General features: G+C 39.3%; 1 protein-coding gene across 2 annotated transcripts in view; it reads left to right on the forward strand.

The window, feature by feature from the left end:
* Window positions 1–12,715, forward strand: part of LOC311038783 (nuclear receptor-binding protein 2-like) — an 86,264-nt gene extending 73,549 nt beyond the window's left edge. The window contains exons 9-18 of one of the 2 annotated variants that reach the window (XM_084048381.1): window positions 1,888–1,943; window positions 2,735–2,830; window positions 3,651–3,783; window positions 6,479–6,581; window positions 7,132–7,182; window positions 7,938–8,070; window positions 8,642–8,695; window positions 8,790–8,853; window positions 8,974–9,029; window positions 9,674–12,715. In XM_084048381.1, coding sequence (XP_083904507.1) covers window positions 1,888–1,943; window positions 2,735–2,830; window positions 3,651–3,783; window positions 6,479–6,581; window positions 7,132–7,182; window positions 7,938–8,070; window positions 8,642–8,695; window positions 8,790–8,853; window positions 8,974–9,029; window positions 9,674–9,760 — 833 coding nt within the window. In that variant the 3' untranslated portion in view covers window positions 9,761–12,715. The remainder of the gene's footprint in view (window positions 1–1,887; window positions 1,944–2,734; window positions 2,831–3,650; window positions 3,784–6,478; window positions 6,582–7,131; window positions 7,183–7,937; window positions 8,071–8,641; window positions 8,696–8,789; window positions 8,854–8,973; window positions 9,030–9,673) is intronic. The other variant, XM_084048382.1, reaches the window with a different exon arrangement.
* The last annotated feature ends 3,087 nt before the right edge of the window (window positions 12,716–15,802 follow it).

Here is a 15,802-nt window from a genome sequence, read left to right on the forward strand (position 1 = left end):
TATTAAAAAAAATATTTGTACCAAAAAGAGAATTATGATTATCCGCATACAGTGCCGACAGTGCAATTTATTGATGAAGTGTAGAACATTTTGACCACACATTTCATTAAAACACAGGAATAAGTTCAGACAAGAATAGGAAATGTGTGAGATGTGTTTAAAACGTTCTAAATCTAAATGAAAATAGGACCTTGCTCTCTGCCGTTAATCGGGTGACAGACTCCTTACACAGCCCATATGAAAATATGAGTGGGAGGCTCAACAGAACCGTTATTAACGGCACTTCTTGTCTGGATTAAAATCAAAGCACAGGAGCTTTATCAAAACAAAGAAGTGCCTTTAATAACTGTTCCATGTCCAGTCGAAACATAATTCACCCAAACAGACGGGCGGGAGGGAATTAGTTAATTAATGCAGCTTGATATGAATCAGATCTGTCCTAAGTGTTCTTTATCTGCATTCTGCAGTGTGTGGAGACACACTTCACAAACTCAATAAGACATGGATGTACTCAGGGTTGCGTTGGTGAAAGCGGTTGCACTCTATTTTAATGACGTCACGCGCACGTCGCTTAACACCTACACTACAGGTCACACAATGGACAATTGATATGCATCTAGGCTCATTCCTATTTTAATCCTGTGTTAGTTCATGCTGGTGTGACAACCGGCAGCCTTTGTTAACTGTGTTGAGGTGTGATTTTAATGTTGTTTAAATCTATGCATCTGCGTGCGCGTGCTCCTGCTCAAAGCAGTGGTTGCACGGCGTGTTAGCCCGTCTCATGACCAACGCAATCCTGGATGTACTGTAATCTAACCTAAAACATACTCAACATACTCAGCAACTCATGGATGTAATCTAACCTAAAACATAGTCAACAACACATGATGTAATCTAAAACATACTCAACAACACATGGATGTAATCTAACCTAAAACATAGTCAACAACACATGATGTAATCTAACCTAAAACATAGTCAACAACACATGATGTAATCTAAAACATACTCAACAACACATGGATGTAATCTAACCTAAAACATAGTCAACAACACATGATGTAATCTAAAACATACTCAACAACACATGGATGTAATCTAACCTAAAACATACTCAACATACTCAATAACTCATGGATGTAATCTAACCTAAAACATACTCAACATACTCAACAACTCATGGATGTAATCTAACCTAAAACGTAGTCAACAACACATGGATGTAATCTAAAACACACTCAACAACTCATGGATGTAACCTAAAACATACTCAACAACACATGGATGTAATCTAAAACATACTCAACAACACATGGATGTAATCTAAAACATACTCAACAACACATGGATGTAATCTAAAACATACTCAACAACACATGGATGTAATCTAAAAAATACTCAACAACACATGGATGTAATCTAAAAAATACTCAACAACACATGGATGTAATCTAAAACATACTCAACAACTCATGGATGTAATCTAAAACATACTCAACAACACATGGATGTAATCTAAAACATACTCAACAACACATGGATGTAATCTAAAACATACTCAACAACACATGGATGTAATCTAAAACATATTCAACAACACATGGATGTAATCTAAAACATACTCAACAACACATGGATGTAATCTAAAACATACTCAACAACACATGGATGTAATCTAAAACATACTCAACAACACATGGATGTAATCTAAAACATACTCAACAACACATGGATGTAATCTAAAACATACTCAACAGCACATGGATGTAATCTAAAACATACTCAACAACACATGGATGTAATCTAAAACATACTCAACAACACATGGATGTAATCTAAAACATACTCAACAACACATGGATGTAATCTCTGTGTTTGTGTCACTAGTTGCTGATGATGATTATGCCATTGACATCTTCTCCTTCGGGATCTGTGCTCTAGAGGTGAGAGGAACATACTATGTGCTTTGTACCTATTCTCATCATTCCTTTGTGTGTGTACATATAGTTAATTAATATTAACAAAAATATTAGTTTTGCCACCAAGGCGTGGCAAAACAAGCGTGGCTTTGCAGTCAAAGCATAGCCGTCTAGAATAGAGGTTCTCAACCTTTTCAGGCCCTAAAAAACAATCATATTAGAACTGGGGACCCCCCAAAATAATCATATTAGAACTGGGGACCCCCCAAAATAATCATATTTGAACTGGGGACCCCCCACCCTGACAAGCACTTGGAATTGTAGGCATTACATTTAGTGTGACTCGGTTCCACAGATAAATATTGTGAAAATAGCCGCAAGGCGTTGTGAACTTGTAGCTATTTTCACAACGTTTGCCTCTTTCTTACGTGATATTTGACTATTTGGCCTATTTGGTATTAAAAAGGTCTTTAAAAGTTCATTAAATTGTCACTTTATAAATGTGCAGATACCTTGTATACACTTATACTGTATGTTGATTTGTTTACTGTTGAGTGAGAAAACAATGTTGCACATTAAGCTAATCATCTTGGAACCCCCCAAAATAATTTGGGGACCCCCCACAGTTTGGGAATCACTGGTCTAGAAGAGGGTCTGTGTGTCCGGAGCTAATCTCGCAAACCACTAGTCCGACTACATGTCTTGTGCACACTGCTGCCAGTATACCACAGAAGTACCTCCACATATGTTTATAAACACGTGGTTTATAATTTTTGAAATATTGTAACTTTATTTATTATTTGTGTCTTAACTAGATGGCGGTATTAGAGATCCAGGCTAACGGAGACACTGCTGTGTCCAAGGAGGCTATCACCAACGCAGGGCAGTCCCTGGACGATCCTCTCATGAAAGTGAGTCTATATATAGACAAGGCTAGCACAGCTTCAAAACACAGGCTTAGTTCTGTATGGTTCAGCTGACTGATGTGATTTTTTTGTTTAAGTTCCTGTTTTTGGTTTTGTGTATTGCTGTTTTTTTTTTTTTTTCTTGCTTGTCTTGTAAGACTCTTGTCCTTTGTGTTTTCATTTGGGGGGGGGGGACAAAAACAAACTTGTCTTGTAACAGTTTTTTCTTAATTGGGCTATATATGAGGCAATGCAGTGATATATGTTGTTGATATGTATGCAATGAATGCTTCTGTCAAAATCCAATAAACAAACGAGGGGGAAAAAACGGGAGAAAAACACAACCTTAACTATTCTGTAGAACGCCTTTCGTTGTGTTATTAACTTAAGCACTCAGGGTTCAAAAATCTTCACTTTCATAGTTGAATTTACTTGTTTACTGTGTATTCTCAACTAACCACTGGCTCTGGTGCCTAATTTATTAATGGAGTTGGAGTAGGTCACCCAAAAAAAATATTGTTTATATCAATTACACACCCCGTGAAGCCTTGAATTCATGGAGATTTCTTTGTTTTTGTCGCATTCCTAAGCCAATGATTTACTGTAGGAGACACCGCCGGTCATCAAATTATTGGCTTAGGAATGCAACAAAAACTAAGAAATCTCCCCCCAAACAAAACTCAAAAAATGTTATAGAAAATATGCAATTTTTTGGGTGAACTACTCCTTTAATCTGTAGTTGAAAATCTCTTCTTGTCGACAAGTGACACCGTCGTGCGACGTAACATATGGATTATAATGAGAGTCCTTGTGTGTCGTCCTATAGGAGTTCACACAGTCGTGTGTACGTCAAGATGCCAAGCAGCGTCCCACCGCTCATGACCTTCTGTTCCACCGCGTGCTGTTTGAGGTCCACTCTCTGAAGCTTCTAGCGGCCCACTGTTTCATTAACAACCAGTGTAAGTTTCTCACCTCCCAGCCATGTTGGCAAACTTTTGATTTAGTTTTAGCCATAGTGAAATTGAATAAAATTCCATTTAGTTTTTGTCTAGTTTTAGTCGACTAAATATCGCAAGATTTTAGTCGACTAAATATACAGTTGATTTAGTTGACTGAAATGTATTTTGGCGGTGCCTTGATGGCGTCGGAATGGCAGATTTTACACTTGTTTGCATGCTTGTAGATCTGCTATTTTCAGAGTGCAACACCCGAGCGCAACCAAACATAAAATGTCAATATATTTAGTCTTAGTTTTAGTCACAATAGCTTAATTTCCATTTTGTTTTCGTCAGTGAAAAAAGGTTGTCGACGAAAATCTTTCGTCATGGTTTTAGTCGACATTTCATAAAGCTTTTTCTCTGCAAACTTCTAAATAAAGTATTCAATCAAATCAATCAAAACACTTTGCCTCCCAGCGTGCCACAATGGTGTCAACTCTTCAACTCGTGTTAATTAATAGCCCTTGACAGCAGTATGCTACTGCACATATGTCAGAGATAATCAATGATCTAAGCTGTGCGGTTATTAAAAAATAATGCACGATGCCAGAGGCTAATTTCCCCCTGGTTGTTGTCTCTACACAGAGTGCATGATTTAACCGCACACACCTCAGTTGCCATGGCCCACTTACCAATGATTAACATATTAGTGGTGTTTATTCATATTGTTTTGGCAATAATACTCTTTGGATAGAAACTATGTGTTGGCAGTTACTTGGCACCGCCTTGAAATAAGCTTTACCTTTAACTACTCAGGCAAGTGTAGATGAAACCAGTGACCTAGAAACAAGTTCCAACTGAGTCAGTCTGCTAACAATAGTCACATCTGTTACACACACACACACACACACACACACACACACACACACACACACACACACACACACACACACACACACACACACACACACACACACACACACACACACACACACACACACACACACACACACAAATATCAGTAACAAGAGCCGAGTGCAGCTTATAGTGACTAGGTAAATATTGATTGATCAATTTGTATCAACGCATACCGTACATTACATTTCCCCCTAAGAGGTTCAAAGTTAAGTCCCACGTTGTTTATGGATTAAGGAAAGCTTGTGGCAGGCAGACAGACAGACAGGCAGGCAGGCAGGCAGGCAGGCAGGCAGGCAGGCAGTCCTTTACTGATCCCTATGGGGAAGTTCAGGTGTCACTCACAGCACCAATAAACGTAAGCATAAAATACAGGATAAACGGGTACAGGTAAAAATAGAGAGACAAGAAAGAGTAAGAGTCACCAGACGCTGGAGTCGGTTTGCTTAAATAACCATATTAATACAGTGCAGTTTGTATTAGGCGTATTCACTTAGAAGGTGTGTGATTCAGTCCTTTTTCTTCTTATGTTTTTATGTTTTATTTATTTGATATGGACATCACAATTACATTGGACAAAACCAGATGCATTGTTTACAGTGTATATAGCACGAGTGCTAATTTTCAACACCTGTCCACAGGAAGCTTTTCTAAAATACAATAATACCAATCTAAAACCCAATCAAGTACAAAAAAATTATGATATATATATCTATCTATACATGTATATACATATATACATGCACATGCACATGCACACATACATACGTGCACTAATAATTAGCATAATCAAAATCAATATTTAGACCCAATACATTAACCAAACAAAAGAAGACATAATCATTCAGATAACCAATCAGCAACTAAACGTGTGAGCATATTTGATTTGATTTCAACCATAATTTGAGTTCTCTGTTAAACACATTACCATCCGTCTCTAGTTTTAGAACCGTAGGCAAAGAGTTCCAGAGGTTTACCCCCTTTACTGAGAAGGCAGACTGCCCGAAGGTGTTTTTGCTTTTAGGTACAATACAATCACCATGAGTTGATGCTCGTGTGGTTGCTCTACCAGAGCTCTGACGCCTATCAACCAGTCCAGCACTCTGGTTACTCAGTAACTCTATAACTGCCAGAGTGTATACATTAAAACACTCACCCACTGCCAGAGATTTTCTTACCTTTTCAATAGTCACAGAATATTTATCTCCAGTATGATCGATACCCTGATGGTTGCTAGTCACTGAGTGTTTCACTGTGTGGTTTCACGAATGTCAACGAGGTCATGGCGACCTCGTTGACATTTGTTGTCCGCCTTTGAAAATAGCATGTCTCGACCAAAAATACATAGTAAAAGAAAGTACACAGGAGCCGAGATACAGCATTTGTAAGTAATAAGTTAACATGGAAGTGAATGGAGCAGTAATTGGCAGGCTGAGCCATAGCAGAATTTGACGAATTAACTCGTCCATGGCAGTTAATGAGTTAATAGACTATGACGTGAAAGTCCACGGGCCAATCACAGCACTTTTCTGAGCACAATTCAGAAAACCGCAGACCACAGAAAATCCACTGAATGTTCAAAGTTCATTTTTTTTTGTGTGTAATAGAGTAATAGAGGTTCCAAAAAATAAAGTTGATGTCATGAAACCTTTAATAACCGCTACGTTAGCCGCAGACACGATATTTAATATCGGGCCCGGGACACACTGTGTTCTAAAATGATAATATTGCATTTGTCTCTGACAAGTGGTGTTGTATGTCTGGCTTCTGGGTTCTGACATGCTCTCTCTCACCTCTACAGACCTGCTTCCTGAGAACTGTGTTGAGGAGATGACCAAGTCCTTTGACTACAACGCTGTCATGGCAGAGATCAAGCACGACGACAGGCCAGGAGCCCAGCTTAAGTAAAAAAATACATTTAACACATTTTCTTGTTTGAAACCACCCTGTGAATGTGTCAAATAGAGTACTGAAGTCCTGACGTCACTCCCACTACCCCTGGCAACGCTGGTCACGGGTGCCGTTATTTTTTGTATTGGAAATCCCATAGGCTAATCTTAGATCGAGTCTGTGTTCCAAAAATAAACAAACCACCCTGGAGACTTTTGTCAGGTACGTGACTGTGTCGTTTATGACATTGAGTTAGATTTGATAACGTGTTCGTGAGAAAAAATAATATTCTTACTCTTTGGATAAGTGAGTACTTTTTCACCGTCGGTTTATGCTTCATATCCATATGAATAAAATCGATGGCGTGATTTGTTTATTTTTGGAACACAGTTCTTATATGATATGATCTAAGATTCTTCTATGGGAATTCCAATACAAAAAATGACGCCGTGACCCAGGGGGACAGCGCCCTCTAGAGGCTGTGATGTCAGACTTCGGTGCTCTATGGTCTGTCTATAATGTGTCAAATACAAGCCTCACGGATTCTCTCCCAATATCCTACAGATATTCTCACGTGTCGCCTCTGGAGCTGGACAAGTTCCTCGAGGACGTCAAGTAAGTGCGTTTTTATTATTTATTAACTCTGCCAGGCCGGACGGCCGAAGGCCAGAGATTATGTTTTTGCCCCTGTCCATCTGTCTGTGCGTCTGTCTGTCTGTTTTTGCATCCCGTCTGTGAGCAGCTCATCTCGATCGGCGGGAAGGTTTGCACAGACATTCCCAGTTGGTCAAGGAACCCCAAAATACCCCAAGCGTTTCGCCTTCATGGTGGCGCTATGATAGGCCGCTTCTTGTTTGGCCTATAACTCTTGAACCATATATAGGTCATACAGTGAATAAAATAAGCACTAAAATAGGTCCCTGGACCCATTACGAATGTTTAAACTACATTAGGAAGCAAGCCCAAATAAGCAACTACACTTATGAACAACAAAAACGTAACTACCAGTATCTACAATATTTATATTTTACAATATTTACAGAAAAACAAGCCTAAAATCGCTTCTAATAAGCAGACATGGAAACACTCAAAACCCACCTCTCCAGGATAGCTTTTCCCAGCTGAGGTCTAGTTAAGACTTCCCAACCCATGCTTAACCTTTTTATTATTTTAATCTAGCACTTGTCTTTTATTGTTTTCTTTTTCTTCATGGAGTTGGTTGAGTGTAAAGTGACTTTGGGTACTTAGAAAAAGCGCTATATAAATCTGAGCTATAATTATTATTATTATTATTATTATTATTATTAGCACTGAACGTAATGTGTGACACACTACTCTGACAGTAGTTCCAATCTTATCATCCTCCTCAGGAACGGGATTTACCCCTTAATGAATTTCGCCTCCACCCGGCTACACGCCCCCCGGTCCCTATCGCTGTCTCAGGAGCACGTCGAGGCGGTGAAGTCCCCCACGCCTGAGCCCCAAGAAACTGAGACCAGGAAGGTCAGTGTCTCTGAGAGAGAGAAGACATGTTGGGAAATGTTGTTGAGTGTATGTCCATTCTTCCAGAGGTTAGGTTTAGCGTTAAACCTGAATAATATAGACAGTTGCCGCCCCCTAGTGTTCATATTTAACCTGAAATTCAGTTATTTTCTGCTGAATAATCAGATTTTACATCAGCACTGAGTGCATCTCAATCCACACCTGTCCATCTACATTCTTTGTGCTCTTTTTTTATAGGCAAGACAGAACGAGCACAAAGAACTTTCTTTTACCAAGCGATGAGACACCCAAAAATACTTTTTTTCTATCGATTACACACTCCATGAAGTCTTGAATTCATGGATTTTTTTGTTTTTGTCACCAAATTATTGGCTTAGGAATGCGACAAAAACAATCTCCATGAATTCAAGGCTTCATGGGGTGTGTAATCGATAGAAAAAAGTGTTTTTGGGTGTGTACTATCCCTTTGAATATGGCTTTTTTTTCTCCACCCCCTAGTTTTTTTTTCTGAAATGACACCTCTGTGCAGTTCTTAACATCACGTTGAAAAGGTTTCTGTCTGAACTCGCAGGTTGTTCAGATGCACTGTAACTTGGAATCAAATGAAGATGGGACCAAAACTCATGTGAGTTCCACACTCGGATATGGTGATAAAACATATCATCATCACGTAAAGATAAACATAATATAACAAAGCATATTCTTTTTTCTCTCCCTAGCTCTCTCTGTTTCTGAAGATGGATGACAAACTCCATCGACAACTTACCTGTGACATCCTTCCAAGTCAGTTGACAGCCACGGATCATTATACTCTAGATAACAAACTTTAAAAAGACATTCTCTTTGTTCATTTTCAATATGTCCTGTTCCCATAACTGAAGTAGTTATTTTTTTTACTTTCAGCTGACAGCTCTAAAGACCTTGCCAGTGAACTGGTTCACTACGCCTTTATAACTGAGGTACATGCCAACAGATTTTTTTATCATTTCACAAGTACTCTTATTTATATTGGAGCAGCAAATTGCATGATAATGAAATTGAGCACTCTTAACCACTTTCAACCCGGCATCCCTATTTTGGGCAATGTGTTTAAAAGCCCAAATTTCAAAAATAGCAGATCTACAAAGTGCCGTGAGCTTGTAGATCTGCTATTTTTTGCTATTCTATCAATGTATGATGAAGCAAATGGGGCTTAAAGGGATAGTTCACCCTCAAAATGACTTTTTTTATCGAGTAGTCACCCCATGGAGACTTGAATTCATGGATATTTCTTATTTTTTGTCGCATTCCTAAGCCAATAATTTGATGACCGGCAGCACTTCCGGTAGGAGACTCAAAGAGTCTTTGTGTATCCTACCGGAACCGCTGCCTACCGGTCCGCTGGTCATCGAATTATTGGCTTAGGAATGCGACAAAAACGAAAAAATATCCATGAATTCAAGTCTCCAGGGGGTGACTGACTACTCCATAGGAAGAAAAAAAAATTTTGGGGGGTGAACTATCCCTTTTAAGTGGTTAAAGAGTGAGAGGTGAGTGTTCTGAAAGCTGTTGAAGGGACAAACACAAGTGTGAACCGGTGTATACCTGTGTCCTCCTGTCATAGGAGGACTTTGAGAAGCTGGCTGGGTTCCTGGAAGATGCCATGTGCAAACACCGGGTCAGAGCGCAGGCCTCTGGGACCACACAATGAGGAGGGGGTCACTTACAGCAGCTGGCCCGCAGAGAGTTGAGGGGGCCCGCCTAGCGCCCATTGACCACTCACAGCAGAGCAAGAGAGAGAAAAGGGAGAGCAAGCAGCCTGGATCAGCTTGAGCGGGCCCTGGGGGGGGGGGGGGATAAGGGGGGACACACGTAGAAGGATGCTTGGCCTTGATTGTCACTAAATCATCCTATAGATGGAGGTTAAAGGCCACGGACTGAGGAAGGAACCAGAGGCACCTCTGGTTGAACTGCAGGCATCATGGCTGTGTTCAGCTATCCCCCACAATGCAGTGGGTGATATTGACAACCCACCTCCCCCGCCTAAAAAAGGGCTATCATGCCTTAAGCTGTCTTGACAAATTTGGTCCATAATGCCACTATTCACCGTTGATTATTTCTTTTTCATTCACATTACAAACACAAAAAAAAAGTTATGTTTTTATCTTTCTTGAAAGGACATTTGTATTACACATGCGTTTCTACATTGCACTTCAATTTGATTGTTAAAATGTCAGCAGATACAAGAATTTCTAAATCTTCCATCAAAAATAAATTATTGTATATTAGCCCTAATAAATAGTTTATTACGTTCTTAGAAACGTTTTCTCTTTCTTTTTCAGAATCCATCCAACATGCACTGGTAATGCTAAAACATACAACACAAAACATTCGGTCCACTTATTTATTTCTACTTTACTGTGAGCCACAGGAACATCGACCTGTTTATTTTTTGTTTTCATTCTCATAATAACCTGCAGAATAACGGACTGTAGCACACTTTGGTCAAAGGCTACTTCTCACAGTTGCATACACATTGAGCAGTGAGAGGATGCCTGTCTTCAAGCCTGTAGTGCTCTTAAAGGGTTTACCCTGTGAAAGTGTTCTGAAAGCCAAAGACTTGTAAAAGTGCCTGGGATGGCAACCTACATGGGACAAAAGTACCCAATTGAAAAAAACAAAAGGCGTTGTAGAGAACCTTGGTGATTCAGAGTAAATGGCTAATTTATACTTTGTTGCACAGTCATGTTAGTAGTTTGCTGAAGATAAACTGGTTGTCAACTCAAGTGAAAAACACGACGCATTGCCAAAAATAGTTTCAAGTATCTCTCTCTGTGTGTGCGAGGTATAAATTAGACTTAGCACTCCTCCAGGCAGACTTTTAGATTTCTAATTTCAACAAATGCGTTGTTAATGTTTTTCTTTCCTTCTATTTTCTATGAACGCACAAAGTTTGGCCTGTGTGAATGTGAAGATGAAGCTATAAGCCTAGCTTATACTTTCTTGCATGACTGTCTCGCTCTCCGAAAACAACCCATTTTCAAGCAAACAGGCGTTATGTTCAACACAAGTTATTTTCGCTGAGCAACACCGTTGTACAACAAAGTATGAATTAGGCTTTACATTGAGTAAAATACAGTATCTATTATGAGCTGCAGCTACTGTATATTGAAACTTTATATCGATTGATTGATTGAATACTATATTAACCGTTTTGCAAAAGGTACAGGGGTACAGTTATACAATAATGTTAAAAGGATAACACAAAATTGTGTTGTTTCCATTATGATATTTGGATTTTATCAGGGGATGAATGATTCAGCATTGCAAACAATTTTAAGAACCACAGCTCTTTACAATGATCTAAAACAATTGGAAGCCACCATAACATGTCTGTGAACTAACGAGACTCATGTAAAATGTGAGGAAAAGGTGATATAAAATGTGAAAGGGTTGTTACAATGTGATATATTAAACTTAATAGTGAAAATGACCATATTGTTATTGCTCATATTATTGACAAACCTATTTTTAACCTTATATCAATGCCTTCTAAAGACTGTGAAAGCAATGAATTGAATTTGATGGGATTGTTTGATGTTCTATACATGTCTGTGGGTGTCTTAAAAGGGAAAATCAACCCAAAATTAATTAAAGATTTATAGTTTGTCATTTAGTTGCTTGTTGAATGATCAGAGAAAAAAGTATTATTGTTCTTAAATATTTAGCCGTTTCCAATTATGTTTAACTTTAGAAGTTTAAAATAAATAAAAACTAATCTTTGATACGTTGAATGTGTTCAGGACTCCACAGCAGCACATCATTCCAAATGGAGCAGGGCCCAAAGAGAACCTTTTGAATTGAAAGTCCTTGAAATGAGAGATCAACTTAAAGTTTGCACTCCAAAACATTAAAATGTAATATATTGGTAACCATATTTAATTATTTCTCAGCTTTAGTAGGTTTTCTTGTTAGTTGATTTTTAACTTTGATAGACGAAGACTTATTACTATTTGGGTAGATTTTTCCTCCAACCGATGACACTGATGGCGAGTACAAACTAATGGTGATTTTGTTGTCATGATATGAATCTTCAGCAGTGTATGTGTATTCATCAGAATCTCTTAGCCACATCTCAACTTCTTTTAGGTCTGTAAAAGTTGCAGTTGCCACTCCTGTATAGCCATTGCTGTATTACTCAATATACTCTGTCAAGCCTTCTATCAAGCCTGTCTCTTAAAAGGGGGAGCCCTTAAATTCTCCCTGCCATAGGCCGTGGTGTACATATTTGTTTGTGGATAAAGGGGTTAACTTTGAGCAAAGTTTGAATGCAAAAAGCAGTGATTTTGAACGAAGTAAGCTGCATGTCTTAATAGTTTGAAAATCATTACAATTTTTACTTTTTCAATATTGCCTTTGTCATTGTCAGTTCCATATGGGACCTGAGCAAAGAAAATGAATGTTTTTGACTGTGCAAAGACTAAAAATACATCCATATCAAGTCTTATTTTGTGTCGTCAACAATCTTATTTTCTTTTTTGGCCCAGTGAATCTGTTGAATGAAACCTTGGCTTTGGATGTGTTCTACTTAACCCTCTGTTGAATATTGTAGCTACTGCTATTAAAGACATGACAATAAATCATTATGTGACATGATGCTGACTATCCCTGCAAATGCTTCTGATTCATTCTACACATTGTACAATGTATTAAATGTCCACATCAAGGAGAGCATACAAGCACTGGTGTAAAGTAACTAAAAACATTTACTCAAGTACTTTGGAGGTATTTTTTACTTTTACTTTACTGGAGTATTTTCTATTTTCAGTATTTGTACTTCTACTCCACTACAATTATTTGAACACTTTAGTTACAACTAGTTACTTTGTGGATTTTGATTATTATTACAAAACATAAATTAACCACTTCAAGTTCAATCAGTCCTATATACATTTCGACCATTTGAAAATAGCCGATCTACAAGCTCACAATTGCGTTGCGAATCTTGCAATGCGATGCATTGTGAGCTTGTAGATCAGCTAGCAGAAATAAGGTTTCCGGCTGCCTTCAAAATAAGATTTTTATGTTTTTTAAAAGACTGGAGTATGGTTTCTTTTTACTCTAGAGGGTACTCTTATTCTGAAGAGAACGTCAACCGGAAGTCTTATTTCTGCTCCGTTATTTCTGCTCACGGAACACACTGTACAGTCCCACAGTGACAATCCCTCCCATACCTCCCTGGCTATTTATACATGGCCGTGTGTTGACCTTGGGGTACAGCAGGCGATAAAGAGCAAGCCAAAGTTTACTCCAGTGGGGTGCACAGTCCAGACATTGTGAGCAGCAGTATCCAGACTCAGTGTTCTTATATACAGATGGCTCCAAAGACCCTGTATCAGGGTGTGCAGGGTCAGCTGTGCACATCCCAGTAAGCAAGGTAAATATCAGGAGAAGACTAACATACCATGTGTCTGTATATACAACAGAGTTGGTGGCGATAATCATAGCCTTACAATGGATAGAAGAAAAAGCAATAAACAACACAGTCATAGCGTCGGATAGCTTCTCAGCATTAGAGAGCGTAAGATCAGGGAGATCTGCATGCCGAATGGACCTTATAAATGAAATATATATGATTTTGTTTAGAGCAGAAAAGAAAGGAATAACAACACAATTCCTGTGGGTCCCAGCTCATGCTGGTGTGGAGGGAAATGAGCATGCAGACAGCCTGGCCAAACAAACACTAAGATTTAGACAGACATGAAGGTACCATTAAGTAAGAGTGAAGTTAAACCAATGATCAGGGCTTATACACAGTCAGTGTTAGTGGGGCGGCGTAGCACGGCAATCGTTCCCTTTTGTGATTAAAGCGCCAAATTTGGTAGAGGTGTTGATTGATACATTGGGAACAAATCTGGATATTGGGCCATCGCAAATTCTCACCCTGGTGGGCGTGGCAGCCATTTTTCAAAATGGCCACCAGCGGTTGATCAAATCTTCCTATTTTTTGTCCTACTAGGCCGAAATGTTGCTCAAGTATGTGAGTATGAAGGTGTGTGGGTGTGTTCATGCTAATTGTCTAAAAGGGGGCGTTGCAATGGGAGTGGCCTAGATAACAGCAATATTTTGGGAGAATTGTTCAAATGGTGATACAAGTGGGAAATTTGGTACAAATCATCTTTGGAGATCACGCTTCGATTTAGGAAACCAGGCCACTCTTAAATCAAAGATGGCAACCTTTTTTCAAGATGGCCGCCAAAATGAGTTTTTGCATTTTTGCATATCTTAGCCTATAATCATTTGAAGTCAATCACCAGATCACCAAATAGCACTCCCATAGTATGTTTTTGAACATTTTCAAACAGGAGTTACCATTTATTTGTAAGTCACTCCTAATGAGAATCGTAGCATCCTCAATTCTGCCACCTCCACCTCCTGTCTTTTCGTCAGTGCCACCGTTTCCAAGCCGTACAGCATCATGGCTGGGGGTGCATTTCTCCTTTCCGACATGTCGCCTTTCCGACGTTGACGAACCCTATACCTAACCCTAACCCTAACCGCACGCGGAAGCCACTAGTCGGAGTGGTGAGATGTCGGAATGGAGAGTGAACACCCATGGCTGGTACCCCTCCCGTCTTATACATCTTCCCTCTCACTGGTATACTTCTGTTAAAATAAAACTCCTGACACTTTCCTCCATCTGTTTCCTCAAAGTGCTCCTTCCATCTTCTCAACACACTGTCTTTGGTTGCTAGAACATTTCCATCCATCCTTTATCACCTTAACCTGTTGCTCATCCTTCCCATCTCAGTGCCTCTGTCTAGCCAAAAATGTGCAGGTCCTTTTCTCCCTCCTTGGTGTCCAACCTTTCATACAATTACTCATACTCTTTTCCTTAACCCTCACCACCTTTCTCTCTGCCTTACCCCTCATCGCTTTGTACTCCTCCCTACTTTCTCTCTGGCTGCCTTTCTTATCTCCTCCCTGAGCTCCACACAGCATTGTTCTTCTTCTTCATCTTCACACCTAACACCAGCTCCTAGTACTCAAGCCATACTCAAGCCATGCTTGAGTACTGCAGGCTCCAAGGGCCCAGCTTCCTGCTTTGAAATAGAGTCTAAATAGGAAGTAAAAGTTCATATGAATGGCCAGTAGGTTTGCTGTTTTACCCCTGCTGATGTCAGAAAGATTTTTTCTCCATTCAAGTGGGTGGGTTTTTGTCGCTAGTTTAAAGTCTTCTTTCAGTCACCATGATATGCGTTTTGGGAAATGATGGTCCCATTTATTTTTAAATTGATGATAAAGTAGGGTATGCTGTAGGAGGGGCGGGATGATTTGATTGACAAGCTACCCAACCAATAGCATTCTTTCCGGTTGCGCAGGATATGACGCGATATAGAAAGATAGCGGATTTGAAATTCCTGAACAATCGGCTTCATTTACGGTCTGTAGAAACCAATGGCGTCACTTTGTCCATACATTTTTACAGTCTATGTGCTACTCATACGCTGGCACCGTCACTGTAAATGGTAACTCCTGTTGTGCTAATAGGTGATTTGGTAATTGACCTCAAATAATAGGTAAAGATATGCAGAAATGAAAAAACAGTCTTTTGGTGGCCATCTTTAAAAAAAATGGCTGCCATCTTTGATTTATGAGTGGCCCGGTTTCCTAAATCGAAGCGTGATCTCCAAAGATGATTTGTACCAAATGTCCCGCTTGTATCACCATTTGAACAATTCTCCCAAATGTT

Source organism: Gymnoscopelus microlampas, assembly GCF_963454915.1.
Source record: "Gymnoscopelus microlampas genome assembly, chromosome: 22".
NCBI lineage: Eukaryota > Metazoa > Chordata > Actinopteri > Myctophiformes > Myctophidae > Gymnoscopelus > Gymnoscopelus microlampas.